Raw genomic sequence first — 18,326 nt, 5'->3', positions numbered from 1 at the left:
GTTCAACATGCAGCTCTGTACAAATCAAATGCTTCATTAAAATTTCAAACACTGGAAAACAGCTTGATTCTAAAATAATGCACATAAAATGCTGGAGGAACACAGCAGGTCAGACATCTATGGAAATGAACAAACAAACAGTTGATGTTTTGGGCCAAGACACTTCTTCAAGACTGGAAAGTCCTAATGTCAACAAGTTTATTCATTTCCATAGATGCTGCTTGACCTGCTGAGATAGTTCAGCAATTTGTGTGTTTCTTTGGATTTCCAGCATCGACAGAATTTCTCGCATTTTTGATTGTAAAATGCATGCAAGTTGAACAGCAGGTTGCAGTTTCTTCAACAACAGGGGCAGAACTGAGCTTGCTGGGACTGGAGGCTTATCTATGCTAGATCTGGACACATCCTCTGTAAGCTCAAGGTTTATTAAATAACAGAAATAAGCACATTTATCATTCCAGGTCTGTTGCTAAGTTCCAGACAAAAGGTGGAACATGATCAGGGGGTTGATCTATCTGATCCTCCATCAGCCAGGATCCAAATCCCCATTCATATGATTGGGAGTTATAGTTCCTGGGGCAGAGAAGGAAATACTCATCTTCAATAGTCATGGTTCCTTAAGGTTGCTACTGCCAGGGGTGGTAATGAGGGCAAGCTCCCATTACCTATTAAATGCTCCCAATGCCACAGGTACTAAGCCCAGCAGCACCATTTCTACTGACAGAAGAGGCAAAGGCAGGTTACTGGCATCTTAAAAGCAGTTGCTTCGGGCAGATGGGCCTCGTCAGCTATGGTTGGCAGCTCATCTAGAAGGAAAACTCTGATCTCAAACCTCCGCTGCCTTTTGGCTATACCCACTCACGGGGAAGGCTTAGGGAGTGAACCTCGAGGGAAAAATCCAGAACTGGTCCCTAAGGCAGTCCTGCATTGAGTTCAATGCTGACCGGCAACTCCTGCGACACTGCTGGTACCAAACTGTATCGGTCTCTGCCGTTCCTTTGGGTTCATCAGTTGCGTGGAGAAGGAGGAGCTTGCTACATGGTTAACAGCTTGCTCTCCATATTGTACTGTCCAGGCTTGCATATCTAGACAGCTAGGATGCAGTATCCATGGTCAACCTTGACCGACGGAGGCCTCAGACAGTCATCTTCAAAAGGCGGTGCCTCAAAAAGAGCAGCACCCATCATTAAGGACCTTCACCACCCAGGACATGCCTCTTCTCATGGCTACCATCACAGAGGAAATACAGGAGCCTGAAGGCACACACTCAATGATTCAAGAATGGCTTCTTCCTCTCTGCCATCTGATTTCTGAATCAAGTGAACCTATGAACACTTTGGTTCTTTCCCTCCTTTTCTGGCTCTCATTTTTGCACTACTTATTTAATTTAATAAGTAATGATTCAGACTCACTCGCAGTTTTCTTTGTTGATTACTAGAATGTTACCTGGGTTTCAGCACCTAAGTTACAGGGAAAGATTGAACAAGTTAGGTCTTTATTCTTTGGAGCATAGAAGATTGAGGGGCTACGATAGAGGTATTTAAAATTATGAGGGGGATAGAGAGAGTTGACGTGGATAGGCTTTTTCCATTGAGAGTAGGGGAGATTCAAACAAGAGGACATGATTTGAGAGTTAAGGGGACAAAAGTTTAAGGGTAACACGAGGGGGAATTTCTTTACTCAGAGAGTGGCAGCTGGGTGGAATGAGCTTCCAGTAGAAGTGGTAGAGGCAGGTTTGGTATTGTCATTTAAAGTAAAATTGGATAGGTATATGGACAGGAAAGGAATGGAGGGTTATGGGCTGAGTGCGGGCCAGTGGGACCAGGTGACTGTTTGCCAGTCTTTATATATAGTTTTTCATAAATTCTATAGTATTTCTTTTTTTTATAAATGCCTTCAAGAAATTGGATTGCAAATTAGTATATGGTGACGTATGTAGTTCGATAATAAATTTACTTTGAACACGTCGACTGAGTCAGTTGAAGTTCCTCAACAACACGGTGACATTAACAGCTAAATAGCTAGAACATTGCATAGGAAGACAATGATCTATAAAGAAGGTTCTGCCAGACAATTTAATACAAATACATAAAATTATTGATAAGGTTTAAATAATGGATGATATTTAATAGACCTCAGAATAGAAAGTTCAGGCATGGTAGCATAGTGGTTAGCACAACGCTTTACAGTACAGGTGACCCTGGTTCAATTCCCGCTGCTGCCTGTAAGGAGTTTATACATTCTCTCCGTGACTGTGCGGATTTCCTCTGGGCGCTCTGGTTTCCTCCCACAGTCCAAAGACATACTGGTTGGTAGATTATTTGGTCATTGTAAGTTGTTCTGTGGTTAGGCTAGGATTAAATCAGTGGGTTATCAGGCAGCGTGACTCGAAGGCCAGAGGGGTCTGTTCTACATTGCATCTTAATAAATAAACAAATAAATAAAAGGCAGGGAAATTCCTGTCAATCAAATCTGCATTGCTGCAAGTGACTCAGACTGATTTCATCCACTTAATTCATTCATAATCATGCCCTACTCACTAAATTTCATTGAAGAATATTACACTACTTGTACTGAGTAGTTTCCTCTAAAATTAATGAGTAAATTGGTTTGGTTTGCCAAGAAACAGGTCTTTGCCATCAATCGTGCCCCCCTCCCCAATGCCCCACCCTCTCTAACAACTCATTGGCTGACAATTATGTGACTGGATTCTGTTTTTAAGATTTACCATTTTCCAAAATTCAAAACTAAATTGCAGGCAGACTGCAAAAATCAACAGATAAAACAGAGATAGAACAATACTTAAATGCTGGCAATTGACTCTCACCATCTTTCTGGTTCCTTTCAATTAATGGCAGGGTGCTGTCATCATAACCACTTGACTTTCCACCAGTTTTAGCTCCTTTGGGAAGCGTAGTCACATTTGGCTACATATAGCAAAAATGAAAGTAGTTTAACAATCTCACTTATCCAACAAAAACACCTTAAAAATCTGTTTTATTTATGGTTTCACATGTGCCAAGCACACACTAATAATGAACCAATAATCCAAGTCTAAAACATTGGGAGGAAAGAAATTGTCAATGTTTTGAGTCAAAAGCCTGTCGATCAGAAACAATAACAATTTCTTTCCTCCCACAGATGCTGCTCAACTCACTAGGGTTCCTCCAACAGACTGTTTGTTGCAACAGATTGTATATTCACATATTCTGCAAAAAACCAGTTTGTAGACATCAGTAAGAATCAGAGCTCTGATTTACTGGCACACTCCCAATCTCAGACTAAGAGGAGATCTCAGGATAGTTGAAGTCACATTAAGATCCTATTGGGAATCCAATTTTTCTGAGTTCTTAACAGGTGAGAAACATATAAACACCAAATCAGGGATTACAATTCGCTGATGAAGGGTTTCTCCTGAAACATAGACTGTTTATTCTTTTTCATAGACGCTGTCTGACCTTCTGAGTCTCTCCAGCTTTTTGCGTGTGGGCATGCGCGTGCGTGTTGTTTTAGATTTCCAGCATCTCCAGACTTTCTTGTGTTTATCACAGATTTCTGAATTATTCAAAATTATTTGAATATATTACAACTTTACATAGTATTGGCTGACACAAATCCCAGGCTTCTTTAATTCAGAGATTAAAATTATTTTTTCTGTTCCCAATTTCAGGCCAACAACTGCCAACTACCACTTAAATGATTAAAATCAAAGAACTGCATGTGTTGAAATCCAAAATAAAAATAGAAAATGTTGAAAACACTCGGCTGATCAGGTAGCTTGTCTAAAGGAAGAAACAGAGTATGTTTCAGGTCAAAGACCCTTTACCAGATGCTGTGTGTCTTTAGCACTTACACTGTAAGTGTTTGCCAAGGAACCCTTGACATCACATTTAAAATCATTTGCCTGTACATCGAGTTGGCATTAAAACAAATCTTCTGTTCAGATTCAAAATTGATATTCTCTTCTGTGCCTAATGATGCATCAGGCGGCAATCTTGCCATTTCTTTAACATTTGTTTTTTTTAGTTTTTATGAGGCCAAGCTGCTAGCTCAATCCTCAACACAACACAGATAGAAAGTGTTCAAGGAGCTAGCCAGATTCGAACCCAAGACCACTCGCCTCAAAGTCCAGTGCAGACTTCACTACACTATCAGCCGGTCAGACTTAAAATGCATTCATACAAATTCATGGCAAACATTTCTCATTCTGACGATTGGTCCATATTAACGGTATTTTCCTCTTATTATTGCTGCCTGATTTGCAGAGAATTTCCAGCACATTCATTTTTATATTTACTATCACCTTTGCCCTCTTGTCTTGGAACGCAAAGATTTTTTAAATTTAGATAATAAAAGTCAAGCAAGGGACTTTAGAGAAGGGTTAAAAAAGGGGACTGTAGACCTTGCTACAAGTTCAAGTTTAATGCTCTACAGTGCAACCAGTCACCAAGTAGGGTTCAATTTCTGCTGCTGTCTGTAAGGAGTTTGCATGCTCTCCCTGTGTTCCCGTTTCTATCCACATTGCAAAGACACACATCCTCGGACTGTGTTGGTCGTTGGCACAAAAGATGCGTTTTGTCTTGCTTTGATGTTTCAACGTGAGAAAATGAAGCTAAATCTTTAATGCAGTGCAAATGGCTCGTTAAACTGAAACATTACATCATGAGAGGGTCTTGTAGCATCTGATGAATGAGTTCATAATACACTAATGGTATAACTCCACAATTTGCTATAACCTTGAGTATTGTACTCAGCTAATCTATCCTCCAAAGCAGCACCACAAACATGCAGGGATAATCGAACCTTCAGTTACATTGAAAAGATGACCCATACCTGAAAGTGGGACTTGTTCCAACCATCTTTATGCAAAGGGTTTCTCAACTCCTTGTAACTCCATACAGTTTGCAAGACATGGGCCGCAGCCTTCATCTCCCTCACTGACTGGCTAAAATGTTGAAGTCAAATAAATACAGATGGGTTAAGTGCTATAAAATTAAACCTAAGCTCAGGCAGGTCCAATGTATAGGATCAACAGCCTTGGATTGGACATTGGAACTGCCTTTGTTTCAGTATCTATGGGACAATCATTAGTTCTTGAAAAATGCATGTAAGAAACAGAGCTAAGAAAAAAAATGAGCCTGAGATTTGTACACTTTAATATCAGAGAATGTATACAGTACAGTACATAACCTGAAACTCTGACTCTTCACAGAGTATCTACAAAACAAGAAACCTTGTCAAGAGTGCAAATGTCAAGTTGTATACTGCACAGATTCTCTGATGCTAAATGAACTTTTGAAAGGTGCTGGAAAATTACAGAAGGGACCAAACGCTGAGCAGCCAAGCTTTCAATGCAGGAAGGCTAAATTGAGACTCATCACTGATGCTGAGCAATGGATCACATCAATTAGCTAAAATTCTAATTTGGCTATAACCCATTTTGGATAAAAAATAGCTTTTATTAAATATCAGCAAATTTAAAAGCAACTCTCTTTCTATGGAGATATTAGAATGTGTGATATCCTTCGATGCTAAGAAAGCTTTTGATCAGGTTGAATGGCACTATTTATTTAAAATTTTAGAAAAATTTAATTTTGGGCCCAATTTTACTCAATGGATTAAATTACTTATCTCCTTCTGCTCGGGTTCTTACTAATTCTCAGAATTCTAAACCATTTAAACTTCAACGTGGAACTAGTCAAGGTTGTCCTTTGAGCCCTTTGCTCTTTGACCTGGCCTCAGAACCCTTAGCTATTGCCTTTCGAGAATCTAGTGATATCACTGGTATTTTGCGGATGGGTACTACCCACAAAGTTTCACTTTATGCAGATGACTTATTGATTTTTATTTCTAACATTGAGACTCTGTTACCTTCTGCACTTTCTCTACTCTCTCGTCTTAGCCAGTTTTCCGGACATAAATTGAACCTACATAAGAGTGAACTTTTTCCTTTGAATAATCTGGTATCAACTAACTTTCCTTTTAAAATTGTAAGAAACCAATTTACTTATTTGGGTGTAACAATTACAAAGAATTATAAGTAACTATTTAAAGAAAATTTTCTTACTTTATTAAATTATATAAAAAGAACATTATCAAATTGGTCGCTTCTTTCATTATCATTGATTGGTTGAATTGATTCTATTAAAATGAATATCTTACCCAAATTTATGTATCTCTTCCAGGCCTTACCCATCTTTATTCCTAAATCCTTTTTAGATTCTCTTGACTCTATTTTATTCTTTTATATATGGAAAAATAAACGTCCTCGACTGAATAAAGTTCATCTCCAGAAAGTTAAAAAGAATGGAGGTTTAGCTTTACCAAATTTTAGGTTTAATTATTGGGCAGTTGATATACAGAATCTTACGTTTTGGTTATATCATATTAATCATGAGGACTTTCCAGGGTGGGTTTCTTTAGAAGCTAACTCTGTTAATAAATTCTCTATCATCTCTCTTTTGGGATCTTCACTTCCTTTATCTTTAAGTAAAATAATGTGGTAGTTAAACCTATCTTGAGGATCGGGATACAATTTAGAAAACACTGGTTTATTGAGATTTTCCCTTTCTAGTCCCATTTTCCAATTATTTTTTAAGCCCTGCATGACTGATGTAGTTTTTAAACAACGGGTTAAGACTGGGTATTAAATGTTTCCAGGATCTGTTTGTTGGAGGAAGTCTTTCTTCATTTGAACAACTGTCAACTAAATATAGTTTACCAAAAATCCACTTTTTTTGAATATTTACAAATTAGAGACTTTTTGTGATCTCAATTATATACATTTCCTAAAAGTCCTGATAAGAGCTTGTTAGATGAAGTTCTTAATTTGAAATCTTTTTATAATGGTTCGATATCCAATATTTATGATATGTTGATGGGAAGGAGAAATGATTCTTTAGACAAAATCAAACATTTTTGGGAACAAGATTTACAGACTGCAAATTTCTGAAGAAACTTGGAATGAAATTTTTAAACTGGTTATAATGCCCATCATTCTCTCCTACAATTTAAAGTGGTCCGTAGGGCTTATATGACCAAGGTTAAGCTATCTCGTTTTTATATGGATATATCTCCCTACTGTGATAGGTGTAACAGGAGAAGCTTCATTCATATGTTTTGGACATGCCCAAGTCTTGAAAAATATTGGAAGGAGGTATTCCAAAATTTTTCTGTACTTTTTAAAGTAAATTTTAAGCCTCATCCTTTGACCGCATTACTTGGTATTGTTGTTGGGAAAGATATAACTTTGAAAACATCTGACCTGCACATTCTGGATTTTATCTCTCTCATGGCGAGGAGGATGCTCTTGCTTAAATGAAAGGATGCTGCTCCACCTAATCACGCTCAGTGGTTATGAGAAGTTATGGCATGCTTAAATTTAGAAAAGATTCACTGTTCAATTTCTGAATCTAACCAAGATTTTCAAAATTTGTAGGGACCGTTTTTGAATTATTTTCAAAGCCTTTGATTTCCTGTTAAAGTACAGATGCTGGTTAATAGAATATTTCATTATCTGATAAGGGTTTTCCCCCCTTTTTCTGTTTACCAAACAGCTTCGGCTTTGGTAGTGGGTATAAATTTTTTTCTATATATATATATATATATATATATATATAATTATTCATATCTCAACATACAAATTAATCTAATCTACATGAATATAGGGTAAGGTGATTCAAATATAGTGTATTTGGTATTATTATATAACCATATAACAATTACAGCACGGAAACAGGCCATTCGGCCCTTCTAGTCCATGCCAAACGCTTACACTCACCTAGTCCCACCAACCTGTACTCGGCCTATAACCCTCCATTCCTTTCCTGTCCATATACATATCTAATTTTACTTTAAATGACAATATCGAACCTGCTTCTACCACTTCTACTGGAAGCTCGTTCCACACAGCTACCACTCTCTGAGTAAAGAAATTCCCCCTTGTGTTAGCCTTAAACTTTTGCCCCCTAACTTTCAACTCATGTCCTCTTGTCTGAATCTCCCCTACTATCAATGGAAAAAACCTATCCACGTCAACTCTATCTATCCCCCTCATAATTTTAAATACCTCTATCAAGTCCCCCTCAACCTTCTACACTCCACAGAATAAAGACCTAAATTGTTCAACCTTTCTTTGTAATTTAGATGCTGAAAACCAGGTAACATTCTAGTAAATCTCTTCTGTACTCTCTCTATTTTGTTGACATCTTTCCTATAATTTGGTGACCAGAACTATACACAATACTCCAAATTCGGCCTTACCAATACCTTGTACAATTTTAACATTACATCCCAACTCCTATACTCAATGCTCTGATTTATAAAGGCCAGCATGCCAAAAGCTTTCTTCACCACCCTATCCACATGAGATTCCACCATCAGGGAACTATGCACCATTATTCCTAGATCTCTCTGTTCTACTGCATTCTTCAGTGCCCTACCACTTACCATGTATGTCCTATTTGGATTATTCTAACAAAATGTAGCACCTCACACATCAGCATTAAACTCAATCTGCTTTCTTTCAGCCCACTCTTCTAACTGGCCTAAATCTCTCTGTAAGCTTTGAAAACCTACTTCATTATCCAATACGCCACCTATCTTAGTATCATCTGCATACCTACTAATCCAATTTACCAGCCCATCATCCAGATCATTAATGTATATGACAAACAACATTGGACCCAGTACAGATCCCTGAGGCACACCACTAATCACCGGCCTCCAACCTGATAAACAGTTATCCACCACTACTCTCTGGCATCTCCCATCCAGCCACTGTTGAATCCATTTTACTACTTCAATATTAATACCTAAAGATTGAACCTTCCTAACTAATCTTCCATGTGGAACCTTGTCAAAGGCCTTACTGAAGTCCATATAGACAACATCCACTGCTTTACCCTCATCAAGTTTCCTCGTAACCTCTTCAAAAAATTCAATAAGATTTGTCAAACGTATTATATTCCATGCATTATATCTTTCTTTTGTTTTATAATATGTATTTTCTTGAACTCTATATTCTTCTACGTAGAAATTAATTAATAAAAATATTGAAAAAGAAAAGTAACACATCTTGATTTTGTATAAAAACATGCAGAGCTTTAGGAATACATGAAATAAGAGGAGATTGTTAGAAATGATGGAGACGGAATGAGATCTTGGTCAAACTATTGGACAGAAGCTCAATGCATCATCGATTTGGATTTTCTTTTAAACAAAATGAGCTTTTGGTCTGTAGATGTTTCAGAATAATTAATATTCCTCCACAAAAAGAAACAAAGCCTTCAAATTCATAAAAAATAATTCACATGCAAATTCCTTAGAATATCTCAAGTTTCCCAGATAATTCACAAGCACAAATGCCAACTACGTTAAAAAATAAAACTAATTTTGCTCAGAAATGAAGAATCTGGTAGAGGAACAAAAAGATTTGAGAGGAAAAATAAATCAACAAAATCAGCCTGAGAGTTTTTAAAAAGCCAAAATAAGCACAAAGGTTTAATTTTACAGAAGGGTTATGAGTGGGTGGAACAAGCTGCTAGTACAAGTGATGCATGCGAGCTCGATTTAAACTCTTAAGTGAGGTTTGGACAGGTACGTGGATCGTAAGGTATGGAAGGCTCTGGTCCTGGTGCAGATCGATGGGACCTACACCCAGAGAGGCATTTTAAATGGTTCAGCACAGACTAGATGGATTAAAGGGACAATTTTTGTGCTGTACTTTACTACGACTCTACAAACAGAAGTTGTAAGAGGTGAAATTATGTTCCATATAAAGGTTGAGTACTGTGTGCTTATTTGGTACTTTAAGGTGCTGTGTACTTTTTAATGCTTTCTAAATTCTGGCAACCAGATTATAGAAGGTATTATAAAATACAATAGAATAGAGAAATATAGAAGCCTGGAAAGACTGCAGTGAAGATTTACAGGAATGGTAACACCCATCTGTCATGGATTTAAAGGCAACATCTCTTTTTCCTCTTTAAGGGAATGACTAATGCATTTAAATTTAAGCTGCCAGACAGAATAAGGCACTGGGAGTGTGATCATCAAAACAAGATGATGACTAAGATATCAAAAAGAAAATTATTCAATTGAAGTTTGTCATTCAATCATACATAATCCCCATGAATACAGCCGAACAAGACAGCGTTACACCGAGGCCAAAGTACAAAACACAGTACCAATAGTCACACATAGCAAATACAAGACAGCAAGCACGTGAGGTATCTGTAAAACACAGCCATGCAGAGAGAAATAGTCCAGACCCTGAATCCATGTACGCACAGAAATCTGTGGGTAAAGAACATTCCTTGCCCACAGAATGCAGAACTCACCACGACAGTGAGAAAGAGGGCCTGTTGAGATATCGATGTGTTGGGATGAACAGTATTTTTTGATGGACTCTTTTGGTGGTTTAAGATTGCTTGGTGGGTGGTGGGAAGAAGGCTAATGTTTTCTGCTGGAACAAGTGGAGAGAGGGGAGGGGAGGGGTGATGCTTTTGCTGTTGCTTGTGCATGGGAGGGGGAACAGGGCTCGGAGTTCTAACATTTTTCTGTCATTCATTCCTTTTTATTTCTGCTTCATGAATGTCTGCGAAGAGTAAGAACTTTAGAGTATACATTCTCTGCCATTAAATTGAACATTGACACAGAACGGATGGGTTAAATGGACATCTAAAAGCAGATTGGACAAGCCAGAAAGGGAGAAGTAAGGTTATGCTGATGGAGTTTGAGAACAATGGGAAGAAATTAATTAAAGCTGCCAAATTCCTGTTGAGCAAAGCAGACTGCTTCCCTGCTGTAGTATTGTAAGTAATTGAGTTCACCTTGACTTGTTAATTGCCACCAGCTTTTCAATGCCCTGTGCTTGAATGAGGGACCTTGCATTTGACGAACTGTCGGTCACAATCTCATGGATAGTGTTGAGTATCGCCACTATCGTGTCTTCTTCAAGGTTCTTGGCAGGTCTTTGTTGGCCACCTGACAGATTGCTAACCAGATCATGCATGGCATAATTACCTGCAGAGGAAACCAACAATAAATTCATATTCAAATATTTTATTTCCTTCAAAGAAATTCCAAAGAGCAGAAAGCGATTGTCATAAAAATAGGCCTTTCAGCCTAGTGATCCCATGCTGACCATCAAAGATCCATTAATCCCATTTCATTCTCAAGTTCCCATCTACTCTCCACCAACCCCCCTCCACTGAGACAACCATTTGCTATAACACATAACCTCCCCCCCACACACACACATTTTGAGACATGTGAGGAAACCCATGCATTCCCAAGCAAACGCCACAGAGATGAGATCTGGGGTCAGAACAAGCAAACTCCACAGGGATGAGATCTGGGGTCAGAACTGAACATGATTTCTGATGTTGTGATTGACGAACTGATCACAAGACCATAAGACACAGGAGCAGAATTAGTCCATTCGGCACAACGAGTCTGCTCCACCATTCCATTAGGGCTAATTTATTATACTATAAAAAATCCCTCTCAACCACACTCTTCTGCCTTCTTGTTTGACACCCTGACAAACGAAGAACCTATTAACCTCCATTCTGAATATACCCAATGACTTGTCCTCCACAGACTCACTACCTATGGCAATGAATTTCACAGACTCACCAATCTTTGGCTATAGAAATTCCTCCTCACCTGTTCAAAACAGACGTTCCTCTATTCTGAGGCTGTGATCTCTAGTCCTAGACTCCGCCACTATAGGAAATATCCTCTGCACATCTATTCTATCTAGGCATTTCAATATTCAATAGGTTTGGAAAGTTGAATTTGAAGTCAGAATACAGGGTTAATGACAGGATTTTTAGCAGGGTGTAGGAACAGAGGACAGGTGCTATCACGAGAAGCTGGATAAACTCTGGAGTGCTGGAAGGCGAGGGGAGACCTGATAAAGTTTTACAATATCATGAGAGGCAATAGATAGAGTGGACAGAGTATCTGTTTCCCAGGGGTAAAATGTCTAATACCAGAGGGCATGCATTGAAGATGAGAGGGGGTAGGTTCAAAGGGGTTGTGAGAGGTAAGTTTTTTTGTGAGATTGGTGGATGTTTGGATGTGCTGCCTGGTGTGGTGGTAGAGGTAAATACATTGGAGGCTTTTAAGAGACATTTGGATAGGCACATGGATGTGAGGAAGGTGTAGTGATTATAGACTAATGCATCAGTGATAGGGTGTTTCTCATTTGCTTTTTAACTGCTTCAGCACATCACTGTGGGCCGAATGGCCTGTACTGTTCTGCGTTCTGTATTCTAACAGAGGGATCTTGGGGTCCATGTTCATAGATTCCTCATAGTAGCCACACAATTTGATAGAGTTGTTAATAAATAACTCTGAAAGTAAAGTGAATTTACCTTAAGAGTAGGAATGGGTCAGGAGGCATATTATTGACAACAATGCTGAATATGAAAATTAAACTGTCAAATTAAAATTAAACTTTATGTCAGGTTATCCATTAAACAGAATAAATCAGGTTCATTAGTTCTAGTTTCTCTTGTAATGGTGTGTTGGCCTTTATTAGTCAGGGGATTGAGTTCAAGAATCACATTGTAATGTTGCAGCTCTGTAAAACTTTGGTTAGACCACAATTGGAATATTGTGTTCAGTCCAGTCGCTCATCACAAGAAGGGTAAGGAAGCTGTAGAGAGGGACCAGGAGGAAGTAACCAGGTGTTGCCTATATTATACGGATAGGTTATGAGCGAGAGCTTTTCTCTTTGCAGCAAAGGAGGATGGGAGATGATATGATAGAGGTATACAAGATGAATAGATGCATAGATTGAGGTGAAAATAGGAAGTGGCTAATATGAGGGGACATAATTTTAAGTGGATTGGATAAAAGTATGGCGGGAGGGAAATGTCAGAGGCATGTTTTTTTTTAAAAACTCAGGGTTGTGGATGTGTGGAATACCCTGCCAGGGGTGGTGATAGTGGCAGATATAGTAGGGGCATTAAAAAAATTCTTAGGCAAATGGATGATAGAAAAATGGAGGGTCAAGGAGGAGGGAAGGGTTGAACTGGTCTTAGAGCAGTTTAAAAGGATGGCACAGTATTGTGAGCCAAAGGGCCTGTCCTGTGATGAATATGGTCTATATTCTTTTACCTGCACCACCTTTATATAGTACTGTGTACGTCATACAGCTAAGGTGCCTAAGACTTTTGCTTATTACTGTAGTAATTTTATGTACTGATTCTGATATGGGTCTCTATTGTTGACTAAGAGTGGGAAGGGGACAGGGAGAGGGGAATCATGGGAGGGAGCGGGAAGCACCAGAGAGACATTCTGTACTGATCAATAAACCAATTGTTTGGGATCAAATGATGCCTGGTGTCCGCACCCACACCCCACCCTTGACACTCCGTCTCTGCTATCTGCCACACACCCCTTCTGTGGCGCTCCCCCCTCACTATTCCCAGCATCCTTTGCTCCCATCAAATTCACCAACTCACTCTCCACTTCATGTTGGCAAACACAGTACCGTGCAAAAGTCTTAGGCACCCTAAGACATCCTGTGTCGAAGACTTTTGCACAGTACTGTACATTGCAATGAAATTACCTGTGTGATTTTTCCCTGGAAGTTATGACATTAATGAACCAATTCAATTCAACAAATAATACGTAGACAATGCTGGAAGAACTCAGCAGGTCAGGCAGCATCCATGAGAAAGAGGAGCCAACGTTTCCGGTCGAGACCCTTCATCAGGACTCAGCCCGAAACGTTGGCTACTCTTTTCTCACGGATGCTGCCTGACCAGCTGAGTTCTTCCAGCGTTGTGTTCCTATTCCTTGATCCACAGCATCTGCAATTGTATTTTTGTGTTTCAATTCAACAAATATCCGTTACACTTGGTATCACCTCAGATGGCTAGACCAAGTGGAGCTGGAAAATCTTATGCTGCACTTCTGTGTTAATGGGGAACAAAACTGAAATAAAATTAGTTCCTTAATGCTGTTCAACTTGGCCAGTCTCGAATACAAGACTAAAACAAATTATGAAGTACATTCAACAAAAGTAAGCGAGCTTGTAGAAAATTAAGGAAGATGGCAGTGCAGATACAGACAGGAAACTGAATAGAGGATTAAAATTTAAATCGGATATAATCTTATAAAATGACACCAATAGTACTGCCTCTGCACTAAAAATACAGGGGCCCTATATGAGAAGGGACAGAGCCGACTGTACTTTCTGAGGTGACTCTGGTCATTCAATGTCTGCACTACTATGCTGCAGATGTTCTACAACTCAGTGCTGGCCAGCATTCTATTCCATGCTGTGGTCTGCTGGGGCAGCAGAGTGAGAGCAGCCGACGCCAAGAAGATGGATAAGCTTGTCAGTAATGCTGATTCTGTTCTGGGGGTGGAACTGGATTCCCTGGTGGTTGTGTCTGAGAGAAGGATGCTGCAATATCCTCTCACCACCTCCATGACAGACTAGACAAACGGAAGAGCATCTTTAATAACAGACTGAGCAAGCTACACCACTGAACCACAGGAGATCCTTTCCCCGTGGCTATAAGACTCTACAACTCCTCTTCATTAAGTAGATAAGTATATGGTTTCAATGCATATCTGTATTTTGCACTATTACATTTTAATGCACATTTTGTATTTTTTTGTACCTCAATGCTTACATTTTGTAATTTTGAAGTATATATTTCTGACTGAGCAAACTTGCAACAGTAATTTCCTTTGAGATAAATAAAGTTTTAACTTATCTTATTTTGTGCCTTTTATCTACTGCGTTGTTAAGAGAATATGGGCAGCACAGTAACATAGTGGTTAGCACAACACTTTACAGTACAGGCGACGCGGATACAATTCCCACCACTGCCTGTAAGGAGCTTTCTCCTTATGACTGCGTAGGTTTCCTCCAGGTCCTCCTGTTTCCTCGCGGTCTGAAGATATACTGGTTGGTAGGTTAATTGGCCATTGTGCACTGTCCCGTGATTAAGCAGGTTAAATCGGAATTGCTAGGCGGTGCGGCTCAAAGAGCCAATTCCTTGCCACATCTCAATAAACAAATAAATAAAACAGTGGCCTGTGTTTCAACAAGGTAAAAAAAATTAAAATAATTTGTTATTTTTCAACTCTAAATACTTCAGAAAAGAATCAAGGTTGCACCAGAAAGCATGAAGCCAGTCAACTATCTCCTCCCAAGACATTGCAGTCACCCAGTCAGAGCTATAGAAACGCAACAGGGCTGTGTGGATATCCTTCCTGCCCATTATGCTGTGGGTGTTTAGGACAGCAATGAAGCTCCTCCATCTCTGGCTGTGTCCAGGGCTTCTTTCATCATGTCAGTAGCTTCCTTCTGGTTTTCACTACAGTCAGTCATACAAGTCCCACATGAAGACGCAGGTATACCGTTACACTCAGATGTAGAGGATTCTTCATTGCTGTTTCCGTAAGAATTTTGCTTTACCAGTCAGGGTTGTTAGTCCTCAGCTGAACCCCCAAACCCAGAGGACTGGTGGATCACTCTTAGTCTGTCCTCTACCCTTTGACCTGTTTGGCGTGGGTGACCCTACAAAGAGCCAAAGCATAAAGCCCAGACTCCAGCCAACATACTGCACTTCTCCAGGTAATTGAGGCCTGCAAGCCTCCGAACCATAACAATGTTGTGGTCCTCTTGGCGGCGGATCTCCTCAGTTGCTATGAAAGATGAAACAAGATTGTCCTGCGGATTTTCTTTTTCTTTTTGCAGCTGTCTGATGGGTAGCCTGGTACAAGTTTAAAACATCCTGCTTCAACACTCTCCAACAGCCTTTCGCAATCAAGAACCAGATTCAAAATCCCCAGTAAAATTGGATTAGAAGGGGAAGGGAGTTTTTGTCACTGCTGAACAGGGCACCATGTAATGTGCAAGCTGTCAGTTAGGAAGGAGAGAAAGTACAGACAGGCCTTTTCCTCCCTGGCAAGAGAAACAACACAAGTCTGCAGCCAACTGGCCCATCAATTCATCCTCAACTGGTTCCATAATTGCCTCTATGGTTCCTTGTTGGCCCGTTGCCTCGTTTAATTGCAACAGTAAAACAGTATGTGCTGAGGACCTCTAAAGCCATTGTTCATACCATGCTGTCATCAGATGAGAGATGTTTCACTTGGACAGGATGAGACAATCATGACAGTTCCCCTTTGCCAGGACCTTCAGTTCCCCACTATAATGCAATCTATTCAAGTATATCAAAACAAAATTGGCAAAACTGAGACAGGCCAGCCCAATTCAATTAATAACAGAACTGGGCTTAGAATTTAAGTAAGTGCCCTCTGAATTTCAATAAATGCATAAACTTCAGTAAAATATGCCTTTTGATTTGGTGTTTTTATACTCTGTGTCTTCGCTCATTTGTTCTTGCTGCCGTTTGCGCGTTATTTTTAGTGCAGGGTGGGAGGGGATGTTTGACATTCGATGTTTTTCTCTGGGCAGGTTGGTTACATGACCCTTTGCTTCATGACTGTCTGTGTGAAGATGAATTTCAGAGTTGCATACTGCATACATACATCAATCATAACTGTACTCCGAACCTGCCCCTACAGCAGTGCAATCAGCTCAATAATATTATAGGGTCCCAGTGAACTTCAGGGAACCAGACACACAGGGATTGCTGAGGTAAGCTGATAGGCAAACTAGGATCATACCACAGAGACATATTGGGAAAGATTATGTGGGATGTGAAGTTGGAGGCAGTAGAAAATAGATCACTACAGCAGAGTACAGGCCCTTCAGTTCACGATATTATACCGATCTTACAATCTACTCCAAGATCAATCCAGCCCTTCCCTCCATGTAACCCTCCATTTTTCTATCAACTGTGAAGAGAATACAGTAATGAGAGAGGAAGAATCCAAAGAGAGAAATTATACTAATGGATTAATCATTAAGGGCAGCAGAGTAGTGTAGTGGTTAGCACAACGCTTTACAGTACCAGTGACCCGGGTTCAATTCCCATCACACAGTAGTGTAGTGGTTATCACGACGCTTTACAGTACCAGCGACCCGGGTTCGATTCCCATCACACAGTAGTGTAGTGGTTAGCACAACGGTTTACAGTACCAGTGACCCGGGTTCAATTCCCATCTCACGGTAGTGTAGTGGTTAGCACAACGCTTTACAGTACCAGTGACCCGGGTTCAATTCCCATCACACGGTAGTGTAGTGGTTAGAACAACGCTTTACAGTACCAGTGACCCGGGTTCAATTCCCATCACATGGTAGTGTAGTGGTTAGCACAACGCTTTGCAGTACCAGCGACCCGGGTTCAATTCCCATCACACAGTAGTGTAGTGGTTAGCACAACGGTTTACAGTACCAGTGACCCGGGTTCAATTCCCATCACACAGTAGTGTAGTGGTTATCACGACGCTTTACAGTACCAGCGACCCGGGTTCAATTCCCATCACACGGTAGTGTAGTGGTTAGCACAACGCTTTACTGTACCAGTGACCCGGGTTCAATTCCCATCACACGATAGTGTAGTGGTTAGCACAATGCTTTACTGTACCAGTGACCCGGGTTCCATTCCCATCGCACGGTAGTGTAGTGGTTAGCACAACGGTTTACAGTATCAGTGACCCGGGTTCAATTCCCATCACACGGTAGTGTAGTGGTTAGCACAACGGTTTACAGTATCAGTGACCCGGGTTCAATTCCCATCACACGGTAGTGTAGTGGTTAGCACAACGGTTTACAGTACCAGCGACCCGGGTTCAATTCCCATCACACGGTAGTGTAGTGGTTAGCACAACGGTTTACAGTACCAGTGACCCGGGTTCAATTCCCATCACACGGTAGTGTAGTGGTTAGCACAACGGTTTACAGTACCAGTGACCCGGGTTCAATTCCCATCACACGGTAGTGTAGTGGTTAGCACAACACTTTACAGTACCAGTGACCCAGATTCAATTCCCATTACACGGTTGTGTAGTGGTTAGCACAACGCATTACAGTACCAGCAGTCCAAGTTTAATTCTCACTGCAGCCTGTGAGGAGTTTGTACATTCTCCCTGCAACTGCATGGGTTTCCTCCCACAGTCCAAAGACATACTGGTTGGCAGGTTAATTGGCCATTGTAAATTGTCCTGTGATTAGAATTAATCTAGGGGTTGCTGGGCAGCATGGCTCAAAGAGTTGGAAGGGCCTATTCCATGCTGTATGTCAATAAGTAAAAGATGCAGTTCTAATAGCGTACAGTAAAAAATATGTAGGTATGTTAGGAAAACAAGTAAAAATTATTCTAGGGGACTTCAATCACCCCAATATTAATTAGAAAGAGAAACAAAATATAGTAAAGAAGGAA

The 18,326-nt window shown here is 40.1% G+C and overlaps 1 protein-coding gene across 10 annotated transcripts in view; it reads right to left on the bottom strand.

Moving 5' to 3' along the window:
• The window catches only part of arvcfb (ARVCF delta catenin family member b), a 551,538-nt gene that overhangs the window by 27,079 nt on the left and 506,133 nt on the right, over positions 1-18,326 (bottom strand). For 9 of the 10 annotated variants that reach the window (XM_059994656.1, XM_059994661.1, XM_059994662.1 and 6 more), the window contains 3 exons: positions 10,833-11,025; positions 4,834-4,945; positions 2,828-2,927 (listed from right to left, as the gene is read on the bottom strand). In XM_059994656.1, coding sequence (XP_059850639.1) covers positions 2,828-2,927; positions 4,834-4,945; positions 10,833-11,025 — 405 coding nt within the window. Of the gene's footprint in view, positions 1-1,412; positions 1,461-2,827; positions 2,928-4,833; positions 4,946-10,832; positions 11,026-18,326 lie in introns of all 10 variants that reach the window. The other variant, XR_009516569.1, reaches the window with a different exon arrangement.

The sequence above is a fragment of the Hypanus sabinus genome, chromosome 18 (genome assembly GCF_030144855.1).
Source record: "Hypanus sabinus isolate sHypSab1 chromosome 18, sHypSab1.hap1, whole genome shotgun sequence".
NCBI lineage: Eukaryota > Metazoa > Chordata > Chondrichthyes > Myliobatiformes > Dasyatidae > Hypanus > Hypanus sabinus.
The sequence above is the reverse complement of the archived record's forward strand: the minus strand, read 5'-3'. Positions and strand labels throughout refer to the sequence as shown.